This window comes from Camelus bactrianus, chromosome 4, assembly GCF_048773025.1.
Source record: "Camelus bactrianus isolate YW-2024 breed Bactrian camel chromosome 4, ASM4877302v1, whole genome shotgun sequence".
NCBI lineage: Eukaryota > Metazoa > Chordata > Mammalia > Artiodactyla > Camelidae > Camelus > Camelus bactrianus.
This window is the reverse complement of record NC_133542.1, coordinates 32397232-32410968: the sequence shown is the minus strand read 5'-3', so window position 1 is coordinate 32410968 and position 13737 is coordinate 32397232. Positions and strand designations below refer to the sequence as shown.

General features: G+C 42.5%; 1 protein-coding gene and 1 long non-coding RNA gene across 7 annotated transcripts in view; one reads left to right on the top strand and one right to left on the bottom strand.

Annotated features, from left to right (window-relative positions):
- Positions 1 to 2595, top strand: part of SMARCA2 (SWI/SNF related BAF chromatin remodeling complex subunit ATPase 2) — a 164626-nt gene extending 162031 nt beyond the window's left edge. For all 6 annotated transcript variants that reach the window (XM_074361638.1, XM_074361640.1, XM_074361639.1 and 3 more), the window contains 2 exons: positions 414 to 556; positions 1701 to 2595. In XM_074361638.1, the coding sequence (XP_074217739.1) occupies positions 414 to 556; positions 1701 to 1736 (179 nt within the window). In that variant the 3' untranslated portion in view covers positions 1737 to 2595. The remainder of the gene's footprint in view (positions 1 to 413; positions 557 to 1700) is intronic.
- A 98-nt stretch (positions 2596 to 2693) lies between these two features.
- Positions 2694 to 13737, bottom strand: part of LOC141577452 (uncharacterized) — a 34502-nt gene continuing 23458 nt past the window's right edge. The window contains exons 2-3 of the long non-coding RNA XR_012506363.1: positions 4942 to 5061; positions 2694 to 3032 (exon numbers count right to left, since the gene is read on the bottom strand). This is a non-coding gene — a long non-coding RNA (uncharacterized LOC141577452). The remainder of the gene's footprint in view (positions 3033 to 4941; positions 5062 to 13737) is intronic.

Sequence of the window (13737 nt, the reverse complement as noted above, 5' to 3'; positions counted from 1 at the left end):
CAACTATTTGAGTTTTCTTTGTAGGTCAACTGGAGTTATCTTTACACTAAAATCACTGGCTTTTGTTTTAATCCTTTACACTCTATCCTCCCTACCCTGGTTTGGAGGAGCCCCGTTTAGCCAGTAAGAGACAGGGAGAGGCCCCAGGCCAGCTTCTCTCTATGGGACCACGTTCCTTCTTGTCACCTTTTTAGGGTGAGTGTGTACCTTCCTATGCAGACTGAGCCGTGAGTGCGCGGGAAAGGGGGTGCGGACGCTCCCTAGGGGCGCAGGGCGGAGAACAGGTTCACAGCGCGCGCGCTCTGGGCGCCCGAGGCGCTGGCGCTGTCACCTGCAGGTAGACCATCATTTCACTTACGGGGAAAAACACTGCCCTGTGAGTCTTCACTGCTGTGCGTTTTGATTTGTTGTAGCAAAATCTGTTAAAGTGAAAATCAAGCTCAATAAAAAAGACGAGAAAGGCCGGGACAAAGGAAAAGGCAAGAAAAGGCCAAATCGAGGAAAAGCCAAGCCCGTAGTGAGCGACTTCGACAGCGACGAGGAGCAGGATGAGAACGTAAGTGGCCGCCCCGTCCAGCCCGCCGCGTTGTTCCCCAGGAAGGAAAGGCGCCTCCTCAGTGAGGGATGTGAGCTGCGCCGCGTGATTTAAGAGCAAAGAGTATGGGGCTTTGTTTACTGCCTTTTTAACAGTCTTCAAAAATGAAAACCTACTAAGTGAAGCTCCCTTTCCCCCTTTCTTATCTTCTCAGTGCCTACTGGCAAATGGTTTTCTCCATGACCCGTTAATATTTTATATCCATAACACCGAGCATGGTGCCTACCACACAGCGGTATAGAGAGGAAATGATGATTTGATGGAAAACTGAGAAAACATGTTATCATGTCAGTCTTTGGTTTGAGTTGCTACTCACAGTGCCCTGCAGGAAACCCAGATGAATTAGCTGCTGTTTTTAATATTTAAAAAATTCAGGGAGCCTTTGTAGAGCCAGGCCCAGAATTAAGTTCCTCCCTCTATGGTACCACCTTCAGTCCTTACATTAGTGTCATAAGACAGATGTCACGCTCAGCGTATCACAGAAACCAGCGCCTAGGCGGTGCGTGTTCTGCTGCAGGTCGTGTAAATCGGTAGCGCACGCTGAATCCCGGCCCCCAGGGCCTAAGTCCGTCCGGCCGGGCGGCAGGGTAGCCGCGCTGGCTCGTGCTTCTAATACCCTGCCTTTTCAGGTGCCCTCCGCGTCTACACCCACTCCCATTTTTATTTCTGGGAAGTTCATTTTCCATGCTCGCATGGATGCTGGTCTGATTTCTTTTCGATACATTGCCACTTGGCTCTGACGACAAGGATTCAGAATTCTTATTCCACCCCACCCAGCCCTTGACACAGCATTTTAAAATACATTGACAATCCTTTGTTTTAAGTACACTCAGCGGGGCTGGAAATCGCGTGCATGGCACTTTTTCTCCTGTGAACACAGTGCTGAAAACAGAAGTTATCAGCCATGAGCCGACCGGCAGAGGAGGCGGGCATCGCTTTGCGGTTTCTGAGGAGGCGCCCCGCTTTTCAGGACTGGGGCTGCCGATGCCCCCTTACCGGGAGGGTTCACTGATTCCTGTCGTTGCTTTTCTGCGTTGCCTCTGGCTTACTGTCCTCCTCTTCTTGCATGTAACTTAATTCCGTTTTATCTCATTTTTACTTTCAGGAACAGTCAGAAGCGAGTGGGACTGACGATGAGTGATCAGTGCAGACATTTTTCTCTTGGTAAAACTGAGTTCCTTCCTCCCCCCTTCTCGTCCCTACCCAGTGAGTTCATTTGTCACGTGGGCACTGGGTTGTTTCTATATCATCATCATCTATAAACTAGCTTTAGGGTAGTGCCAGACAAACATATGATATCATGGTGTAAAAACACACACACACACACACACACACACACACACACATTGTAACATATTGTGACCAAATGGGCCTCAAAGATTCAAAGATTAAAACAAACAAAAGCTTTTGATGGAAGATACGTGGGTGGACAGTATATTTCTACAGGTGGGGCTGATTTGGTAACAGTTCATTGTGCCTGGTTTTATCACCCATTCAGATGAGAAGAGTTTTGTCTTTTTGTAGCACTGATAACCAGGAGAAGCCATTAAAAGCCACTGGTTATTTTATTTTTCATCAGGCAATTTTCAAGGTTTTTATTTGTTCGGTATTTTTTTTTTTACACTGTGGTACATATAAGCAACTTTAATAGGTGATAAATGTACAGTAGTTAGACTTCACCTACATAGGCATTTTTCCATTTTATGCTCTATATGATCTGAAAAAAATGCTTTTTTGAATTGTATAAGATTTAAGTCTACTGTAAACATTGCTTAATTTTTTCGCTCTTGATTTAAAAAAAAATGTTTTGTTGAAACCGCTACTGAATACTGCAATCTATATAGTGTAATGGATGGCTTCTTTTGTCGACCTGGTCTCCTGTGTTACCAACGTGTATCGTCTCCTTCTCCCTAAAGTGTACTTAATCTTTGCTTTCTTTGCACAATGTCTTTGGTTGCAAGTCATAAGCCTGAGGCAAATAAAATTCCAGTAATTTCCAAGACTGTGGTGGTGGTGCTTTCCTAATAAAGAGATAACTTAGCCTGACGAACATTGCCTCTTGTTCTTGAGTTCTAGGGGATTGAAGTCCTGGTGCCCAAGTAACAGTCTCCTGCAGAGGCCTGGGCAAGCTCCTGCTGCAGAACACTTAGTGGGGAAAAAAGTTTTTAAAGGCTGAGAGAACCCCCTGAAATGAACCAGGTGTGTCACAAGAGAGAGGAGTCTGTTGCTTCTGTGACTTTAAACTTAAATAACAGGAGAGAAGTTGCCATGGACCCAGCCACACTGAGCCTCTGGCTCAACCTTTTCTAGTGGCTTCAGTTCCATTTACTTGCCAGAAAAGCTGCAGGCACACCTCCGAGGCACTGCAGGTTCTGTCCTGGACCACCGCGTACAGCGAGCATCACAGCAGAGGGAGCCACGTGGCTTTTCTGGTCTCCTGGTGCGGACAGAGTTAGGTTTACACTTTACTGTAGTCTCCTGAGTGTGCAATAGCTTTATGTCTAAAGAAACAATCTCCATACCTCCATTAGAACAGACCTTATTGCGGACAGGAGAAAAGCTAACCACGAGCTGAGCCTTTAGCAAACCATGGTAGTAACACAGACCACAGATCACCAAGACAAACACAGTAATGGAAAAGTCTGAACTATCGCAGAGATCACCAGAACGTGACACAGAAACATGAAGTGAGCGAACTGGAACGTGGTGCCGGTGGACTCGCTCGACGCAGGGCTGCCACAAACCTTCAGTTTGTGAGAAGCACGGTATCTACAAAGCACACTAGAGCAGTGTGCAGTAGAATGAGCTATGCCTGTGTAGGGTACCACACATTTACACTGTAGTTTAGTGTGTAATTAATCTATATTCACACTGATTTAGAAAGATTTCAAAAGTGCTCCGTGGAAGGACTAGGTCAGTGAACACTCATACATCCTCCCAGACCCAACAGTGATTAACCTTTCCCGCTCCACCTCTTTTTTTAACCAAACCATCTGAAAGTCAGTCAGTCACAACCATCATAAGTCTTTACCCTCTAAATGCTCCAGCATACATCTAAGAATAAAGGCAACTCCTGGCCGACCACAATCCTACTTTCATACCAAAGAGAGTCAACGGTCGTTCCCTAGTACCTCATACACAGTCCATAGTCACACTTCCCTAGTTGTCTTGAAACTGTCTTGCGTTTGTTTGTTTTTAGAAGTTTTCAAAGAAGGCTAGCCAAAGCGTGGCACGTTCTTTCTTACAGAACTAACAATGACAAGGGCCCACGTGGAAGAGTTTCCTCTTACCTCTAACAGGTTGGTGGAAACTCCATTCCTTAAATTGTCTAAGGAGAATGCCAGGATTCTTGCTTTCACAATACGAGGAATTGCCAAAGCATCTCTCTTGGGGTCTTGAAGGAAACTGGACCCACACAAAATGCAGTCCTGAGAAACTTTGGTCCCTCTAAATGTCCACGCATGTCTGAATTTCCAGTCAGTCTGAACTTCACAGCGTGTGCTGAGTCTCCCTTCTTGGTTTGCTTAGTTTGCTGACCAGAATAGGACTGCAGACTCCCATGAAACAGTCAAACCACATTAGCTTTTCTTATTGAGATGATCTGATATCAGTTCAAAGACACAGGCTTATGTTCTCCTAGGGCAGTCTACCCAGGCAATACAAATAAAACCAAAAATAAACAAGTGGGACCTAATTAAACTTATAACTTTTTACATAGCAAAGGGAACCATAAGCTAAACAAAAAGACAACCTACAGAATGGGAGAAATTATTTGCCAAAGATGACACAGACAAAGGCCTAACTTCCAGAATATATAAACAGCTACTACAAATTAATAAGAAAAAAAAAATGCAATCCAAAAATGGGCAGACCTAAACAAGCAATTCTCCAATAAAGACGTACAAATGGCCAATAAGCACATGAAAAAATGCTCAGTATCACTAATTATCAAAGAAATGCAAATCAAAACTATGAAGAGGTATCACCTCACCTCACACCAGTCAGAATGGCCATCATTCAAAAGTGCACAAATGATAAATGCTGGAGAGGGTGAGGAGAAAAGGGAACCCTCCTACACTGCTGGTGGGAATGCAGTTTGGTGCGGCCATTATGGAAAACAGTGTGGGGATTCCTCAAAAAACTGAAAATAGACTTACCGTATGATCCAGCAATCCCACTCCTGGGCATGTATCCACAGGGAACTTTAATTCAAAAAGATGCATGCACCCCAGTGTTCACAGCAGCACTATTTACAACAGCCAAGGCATGGAAACAGCCTAAATGTCCATCGACAGATGATGACTAGATAAAGTTGTGGTATATTTATACAACAGAATACTACTCACCTGTAAAAAAGAATCAAATAATCCCATTTGCAGCAACATAGATGGACCTGGAGATCATCATTCTAAGTGAAGCCAGAAGGAGAAAGAAAAATACCATATGATATCACTCAGATGTGGAATCTAAAAAGAAAGATGAAGGAAGACAGAAATGAATTTATTTACAAAACAGAAACAGACTCACACAGTAAACAAACTTACAGTTACCAGAGGGGAAAGCGGGTAGGAAGGGATAAATTGAGAGCTTGAGATTTGCAAATATTAACTACTGTATGTAAAATAGATACACAAGAAGTTTCTTCTGTATAGCACAGGGAACTATATTCCATATCTTAGAGTAACCTATAATGAAAAAGAATATGAAAACAAACACATGTATGTATATGTGTGACTGAAACAGGATGCTGTACGGCAGAAACTGATACACTGTAAACTGATTATACTTCAATTAAAAAAAATACAGTCTTCTTTCACGGCTTCTGTTTCTGTATTTCCTAGACTTCAGGTGCTCCTTGGAATCTCTTCTCAGCCTTAGGGGCATTGCTCTTCTGAAGCCGTCCAAACCACTGTCTTTCTGCTGTCGGATTTCTAGTGTGTGAAGAATGCTCCCTAGCTTCTCTTCTGCTGCCTTCGGTATGTTGTTCTCCCGGGCTAGAGTAGACGGGAGTCAGGAAGGCAGCTGGTACAGCAGCAATGAGCTGGCCCGGAGGGTGATGCTGGGTGAGCGAGGCTGGGCTCCGGCACCCGCGCACCTGCCTGTTTTCACCCTGGTCCTTGCAGCCACCTTGTGCAGCCACCTAGTGCAGCTCCCACCACTGAGAGGCTTAGTTCTTCCCAAGAGCAAGTTTTCGACCAACCAAAGAAGGAAGCTAAGAGTATTTGGCAATAGAATTCTTAAATTACAAAAACCGGGTAAGGAAAATGGAAAGATATCCCATGCTCTTAGATTGGAAGAATCAATACTGTTAAAATGGCCACACTGCCCAAGGCAATCTACAGATTTAATGCAATCCCTATCCAATTACCCATGACATATTTCACAGAACTAGAACAAATCATAATAAAATTTATATGGAACCATCAAAGACCTAGATGTGCCAAAGCATTACTGAAGAGAAAGAAAGAGGCTGGAGGAATAACTCTCCCAGACTTCAGACAATACTATAGAGCTACAGTCATCAAGACAGCATGGTATTGGTACCAAAACAGACATATAGACCAATGGCACAGAATAGAGAGCCCAGAAATGAACCCACAAACTTTTGGTCAACTCATCTTCCACAAAGGAGGCAAGAATATACAATGGAATAAAGACAGTCTCTTCAGCAAATGGTGTTGGGAAAACTGGTCAGCAGCATGTAAAACAATGAAGCTAGAACACTCCCTTACACCATATACAAAAATCAACTCAAAATGGATCAAAGACTTAAACATAAGACAAGATACAATAAACCTCCTAGAGGAAAACACAGGCAAAACATTACCTGACATACATTTCAAAAATTTTCTCCTAAAAGAAATAAAAGCAAGAATAAACAAATGGGACCTAATGAAACTTGCAAGCTTCTGCACAGCAAAGGAAACCATAAGTAAAACAAGAAGAAAACCTACGGAATGGGAGAAAATTTTTGCAAGTGAAACCAACAAAGGCTTGGTCTCCAGAATATATAAGCAGCTCATACGACTCAATAAGAAAAAAATAAACAACCCAATCCAAAAATGGGCAGAAGACCTAAACAAGCAATTCTCCAAGGAAGACATACAAATGATCAAAAGGCACATGAAAAAATGCTCAATATCACTAATTCTCAGAGAAATGCAAATCAAAACTACAGTGAGGTATCACCTCACACCAGTCAGAATGGCCATCATTCAAAAATCCACAAATGACAAATGCTGGAGAGGCTGTGGAGAAAGGGGAACCCTCCTACACTGCTGGTGGGAATGCAGTTTGGTGCAGCCACTATGGAAAACAGTGTGGAGATTCCTCAAAAGACTAGGAAAAGACTTACCATATGACCCAGGAATCCCACTCCTGGGCTTGTATCCAGAAGGAACCCTACTTCAGGATGACACCTGCACCCCAATGTTCACAGCAGCACTATTTACAATAGCCAAAACATGGAAACAACCTAAATGTCCATCAACAGGTGACTGGATAAAGAAGGTGTGGTATATTTATACAATGGAATACTACTCAGCCATAAAAACCGACAACATAATGCCATTTGCAGCAACATGGATGCTCCTGGAGAATGTCATTCTAAGTGAAGTAAGCCAGAAAGAGAAAGAAAAATACCATATGAGATCACTCATATGTGGAATCTAAAAATCAAAAACAAAAACAAAAACAAACAAACAAACAAAAACAAAGCGTAAATACAGGACAGAAATAGACTCATAGACAGAGAATACAGACTTGTGGTTGCCAGGGGGGTGGAGGGTGGGAAGGGATAGACTGGAATTTCAAAATTGTAGAATAGATAAACAAGATTACACTGTATAGCACAGGAAAATAGACACAAAATGTTATGATAACTCACAGAGAAAAAAATGTGACAATGAATGTGTATATGTCCATGAATCACTGAAACATTGTGCCGAACACTGGAATTTGACACAACATTGTAAAATGATTATAAATCAATAAAAAATGGTAAAAAAAAATAAATAAATAAAATAAAATTATGAAGAAAAAAAACAGGTAAGGAAGGCAGAGTTCTTATCCCCTTTTTACAGATAGGGATAATGCATGTAAGAGACTGAACAGCTGTGGCCAGTGCACCAAAGCAGAATTCAAAAGTAAGATTTGTTTGCCTCCAAAGTCCACACCTGATGCAGCTTCCCAGTCTCGCCAGTGGGTGACGCCTGGACCTGATCTTATTGATAAGCCCCAGGCACCCATTTGCTTGGCCCCTGCTGCCATTACCAGGCTTATGAAGGAGTCTTGGCATAGGTCTGTGGTTTCTGTGGCTGGGAATGGAACGTTCCTAGAAGATCCAGTTTTTCTGCCTGGGCTCTTCTGCTACCCTGGCTCTTCCTTCTTAGTGACAAGGATCTGTCCTTTGCACCCCAGGTGCAAGTAGACCCTAAAGGCTACTGAGATCCAACTGACTTGGAGAGCACGGATGCCCTCCAGCTGGTTCTAACGCACACTCGAGATGAAGAAGCATCGCTAAAGCCATCAGATTCTCTCCATTATTTCATTCCTGGAGAACAGCAGGAGGCCACGTTCATCCTGATGTTGACTTGGATCACTAGTGCAAGCATACACCCCCATCACACTACTATCATTCCAGTAAAACCAACATAAATGGGAACAACTGAAAAGCCTGAGTACTTTTACTCTCTCTGACACAGCTTTCCTGTCACAGATGTTACCAGGAAGCAAGCTTCATTTGTGCTTGACTTGAACCTCATTCAGACTGAGAGGTACAATATTTGGGGGACGTATTTTTGGTCTGTTTAGCAGAAGGGCAGAGACATAGTCTCCTCTTAGGAGTGAATGTAGTTCCCATGAGAAGTTTATATTAACAGCCAATCTCACTATACAGATACCTTAGAACAACGGCCTAGTGTGTTCCTCTTCCTAAAATTTACTAAGAGCTGCAGCAAACCAGACAAAGTAAAATTTCTGTCCTTCATATCTACTGTCATATAGTGTATGAACCTCAGGGTTTTGATCTCTGCTGTACTTGGGGAGAGATCATCAAAACTGGAGTGCAGGGTGAAAAACAAGGGCTGACAGGTCTAGAAATGCTAGATCTATGTCCAGGGCAGCTGCATTTGTCATTCATGTGGTTTAGGACACTGACATTAACAGACAGTGGAAGTGACATGTTCCAAATGACTGAGCTCTTTATGCAAGAAGGTATCCAGATTCTGCATCAAGTTTCAGTGAGGATTTTCCAAAGGGGTTTTCCAACTTGAATAAAACAAAGTCAAGACTACAGGGAAACCAGTTTCCTGTTTATAAACACTTTTTAAAAACATGCATACTAGAAAGAGGCATCTTTGTGAACTCAAGGGCTGTTATGAAGCACTAATTGTGGGATTACAAACCTCAAAGAGAACAGACTCATGGTCCCTTAAGCAAATATACACAGTTTTGATTCTCTTGTAAAACCTTTAATTAAATTCCTCTTCCAGGATTATAAAATGGACACGTGTCCACCACAACCAGTGAAATAATGCAAAGAAAATTAAGAATTCACCCCTACCAGGCAATTAGCTTTAAGAGCCTGATGTGGTTACTCCTGCCTGTTTCTTCCTGCTCACAGGAAAAGCACACAGAAGCATACACCCTGTCAGATGCCGGCTCCCGGGCTCTCACCAGTGTAACCTGTTAACGGGAGGAAGCTGAATCTGTTGCTCACTATGGTAAAGGAGACCACCACCTTGATGGAGCTTTGGTAGTTTATTTGAGAAAGAAAGTCAAAGATGGATTTTATTGAAATTTGATTCAAAGTGTCTTTCAATGTGGGAGTTTGACTAGGGCTGGGCAAAGATCATGATAGAATAGTCCAGGATTGGTAGAAGTAGTAAGGCAAGGATTTTGAATGGGGGATCAAAGAGTCCTAGGGTGTAACTATCAATTTTGGTGCTTCCTAGTGAAGAGTTGATGTTTCACAGAAAGTTCATACAATGAACAACAGTTATTTGCTGGGCAAGACTCTTCTGGAATAATTAAGTTGTGCTAATGATGACAATGGAATTGTAAAGTCACATTAATGTAGATAGTAAGCTGTAGTGGGGGACAAAATAATTAGATGTTTCTTTGTAAGTACCATACTATTCTCTGCAACTTGCCTTATTTTCCTCCAAGTCAACAGAAATTAAACACATTTGAAAATATTTTCTATATCTGGAGGGAACTCTAATTCAAAAAGATACACACACCACAATGTTCATAGCAGCACTATATACAACAGCCAAGACATGGAAACAACCTAAATGTCCATCGACAGATGACTGGATAAAGAAGCTGTGGTATATTTATACAATGGAATACAACTCACCTGTAAAAAAAAAATAATAAAATAATGCCATTTGCAGCAACATAGATGGACCTGGAGATCATCATTCTAAGTGAAGTAAGCCAGAAGGAGAAAGAAAAATACCACATGACATCACTCAGATGTGGAAATTAAAAAAAAAAAAAAAAGAACAAATGAACTTATTTACAAAACAGAAACAGACTCAGACATAGAAAACAAACTTACAGTTACAGGGGTTGGGGGAGGGAGCAGGAAAAGATAAATTGGGAGTTCGAGATTCACAGATACTAATATATATAAAATAGATAAACAACAAGTTCATACTGTATAGCACAAGAAACTATATTTAATATCTTGTAGAAACTTATGGTGAAAAATATGAAAATGAATATATGTATGTTCATGTATGACTGAGGTATTATGCTGTACACCAGAAACTGACACACACAACATTGTCAACTATACTTCAATAAAAATATACACACACACATTTTTTTTCAACTCTACAATGCTGTGAAATTGATATGCATTCAGTAAAAAGCAGACTTCAAATTTTATCTTTTCCTGCGCTAGTGATGTGTGGTGTGATTCTCTCGTGATTCTGGTCAGCGAGTGGCACCTCCGACCCCATCATGAGGGTGAACAATCCATACATGAAACAACCATCCTATGCCCACACGACCAGTCTGTTTTTCACACTTAGTACAGCATTCAATGAATTACATGAGCTATTCAACACTTTATTATAAAATAGGTTTTGTGTTAGATGATTTTGCCCAACTGTAGGCAACTGTAGGCTCACGTAAGGGCTCTGAGCACATTTAAGGCAGGCTAGGCTAAGCCACAAGGTGGGGTACATCCGGTGTAGTAAATGCATTTTCAACATGTGATATTTTCAGCTTACAATGCATTTATCAGGACATCATCACCCCATTGTAAGCTGAGGGAGATCTGGACTCCGGAAAAGGACTGGCCCAGGACACACGCACACTGTGGGTTCCTTGCCCTGAAACTGTGTCAGGGAGGGACTGTACCGTATTTGCAGGGCATGATGTACTTGCAATGTCCAATTCTGAGCACACTCTCCTTCAGTTTGAATCATCCCACATGACCCTACAGAATTTCTCCAAACTTCGCAGGAACATTTCCTGAGAGTCTGAGTCCTTACTAAGCAGCCTAAACAGGGAGACTTTCCCTGCAGTTTCCACTGCATTCAGTCTCTTCCCACTTTCCAGCCTGTAACTCTCCTTCGATGACTTTCTTTCATACACAACATATTGAGGCTATTTTCTGCCGAGACCTGTGCTCAGTGCAGGGGAAAACCTCAAGGAGAGGAAACCCCAGCACCTGTTCGCATCTCCCCTAGAAGCCAGGAGCCTCCCTGCCCACTCCACCACCCCACCTCCTTCCTCCAAGGCCAGGATCTTATTAAAACAACACAACCCAGCTTAACACTCCTGTGGCGGTGTCTCGTCACCCACCGAGTGCCAAACTCTCTGGCCTCCTTTACAAAGCTGAGCAAGTGATAAAACACAGCGTCTCTTCTTATTTCCAGGATGACTAGTCATCACAGCTCAGAGTTGGTTCTAAGCTCTTCCACTGTTTACTCCCAAACCAGCAAGCCATCAGTGCAACGGATGTAGACCAGATAAAGAGACTAGTAAATCAACACACCAGATAAAGACACCACCACGTGAACACAGCACTCTGTGGCCTCCCTCAGCGCCTCACAGACGTATAGCCAAAGGTCTTTGGTCAACACAGCCTACACCGAGAGAGGAGCCCACGGAGCGGAGCCGCTCCAGTCCCCTAAGTCCCTGTAGAGTGTGATGGTAACTAGAGATATTCCACGTACACACAAACACAAACCAGCCATATTTTAGCCATTCTAAGACTGACAGTTTTTCCATCTTTGAAAGACACATCAAAGTCTTTTAATCTAGGATGTCATAATTTTGACTGGCAACAATTTTTCTTACTGATAAATAAGATAATAATGCATTTACATTCAGTGGTGTCTTAAAGTCAATAAAATATTGTGTATTTTTTCTTAACAGACATTGTATGCAGCAAAGTTATATAAACTCTGTCACATCTTTTTCACTTAGTTTATCTTGAAGAACATCCATATCAGTGCAGAAAGAGCTGCCTCCTTCTTTCCAACCACGGCATGTATTTCATTACGTTGTTATAATTTATCTAAGCAGTTCCATATTGATGGAACATTCTGGTGGTTTCTGGTTTCTATTCATTTATTGTTGCCAAAAATGATGAATGCTATGAGAAGGGTGGGAGCCAACAGCTACTGAGAAAACATGAAGGCTGCGTGGAAGACGTGAAATCAGGTTTGAGACTGAAGGGAGGGCGAGACCTGGGACAGGTTAGACTGCTCCTAGGGTTTTCATCTGGGTACGCCATAGGAAAGCCACTCGCCATCTTCCATGGGACGAGCACGCTTAGAACGTGCAGATTTCACACAATTCACAAGAAATGTCTGCCCTGGAGTTTCTTCTACTTCCTAGAACCCACTTAGTAATCAGAGAAGATTAATGCCCATTTCACTGCCCTGACAGGACATTAGAAATAGTCATTACTCACTTCCTTCCTCAGGCTGACATATGGCTGATGGAAATAGATCTGCAAGAGGAGATATTGAAGGTCTTTAACCGTTTGATCATGATGATGATTTAGATAAGACTGAGAAATGTACAAACATAGAAACATGCGTTCCTGGAGAGAAGTGAAAGCATGAAGGCTGAAGAATGCAGACCAGGGTGAAAGAAACTAACAACATGAGCAAAGTAAAATCACAGTGGCCCCAAGTTTAAGAAATTCTATCCATACTATGCTGCAGTATGCAGTCTTGGGAGAACCAGGATTTGAAAACAGTACCATAACACCAGCATTCCAGTTCAGAATGGAGGCTGCCTCGTTCCTTAACCCAGCTCCTTCTTTCCCATCCCAGTCCACCTTGAGTGGTGGTAATCATTGGAATTGCTCATAATGTGCACTACTCTAAGCTCGTAGATAGACAGAAAGAAAGAGAGAGAGAGAGAGAGAGAGAGAGAGAGAGAGAGAGAGAGAGAGAGAGAGAGAGAGAAGAAAGAAAGAAAGAAAGAAAGAAAGAAAGAAAGAAAGAAAGAAAGAAAGAAAGAAAGAAAGAAAGAAAGAAAGAAAGAAAGAAAGAAAGAGAAAGGCTCATTTAAACCTTTGCAATAACTTAATGAGGTAGGCACTATTATTAGTCCTATTTTACAGATGAGAAAACAAAGGCTTAGAGAGGTGACCTGCCCAGGGTCACTCATCTAGTGAGCAGTGGAGCTGGGATCCAATCTCTTGGCCGATCAGCTCCCAGAGTCTTTGTTCCTAACTAGTACTCCAGTTACAACCCCAGCCTGCCTCTCAGTGTCTCTTTTCTGGACTGGACAAAATTATATTATTCATCTTTCGGTAAGCCCTCCTCTTCCACCCAGCCAAGTAAAATGCACTGCATAAATATATTAAATAGAACACGTATAATGTCAACGGTAGACCAGAAGGTCCCCACTGGCGTATTCCACGTGATATCTGTGTGCACGATGCAGCACTCCCATTGCATGAGTCACTCTGCAGTCAGTGTTCATCCAAGACACCAATCTGATCACACTTCTCATTAGCTCAGATCATTTCAAGTTTTCCTAGGGGCAAAGGACAGGTCCTTAACACAGCTGACAGAGTCCTGTAAGGCTCATCTCTGCACAACTGCCTCAGCCTCACTGACCCACACTCCCTGCCCCACAAACTGTACTCTAGCACAGAGCAA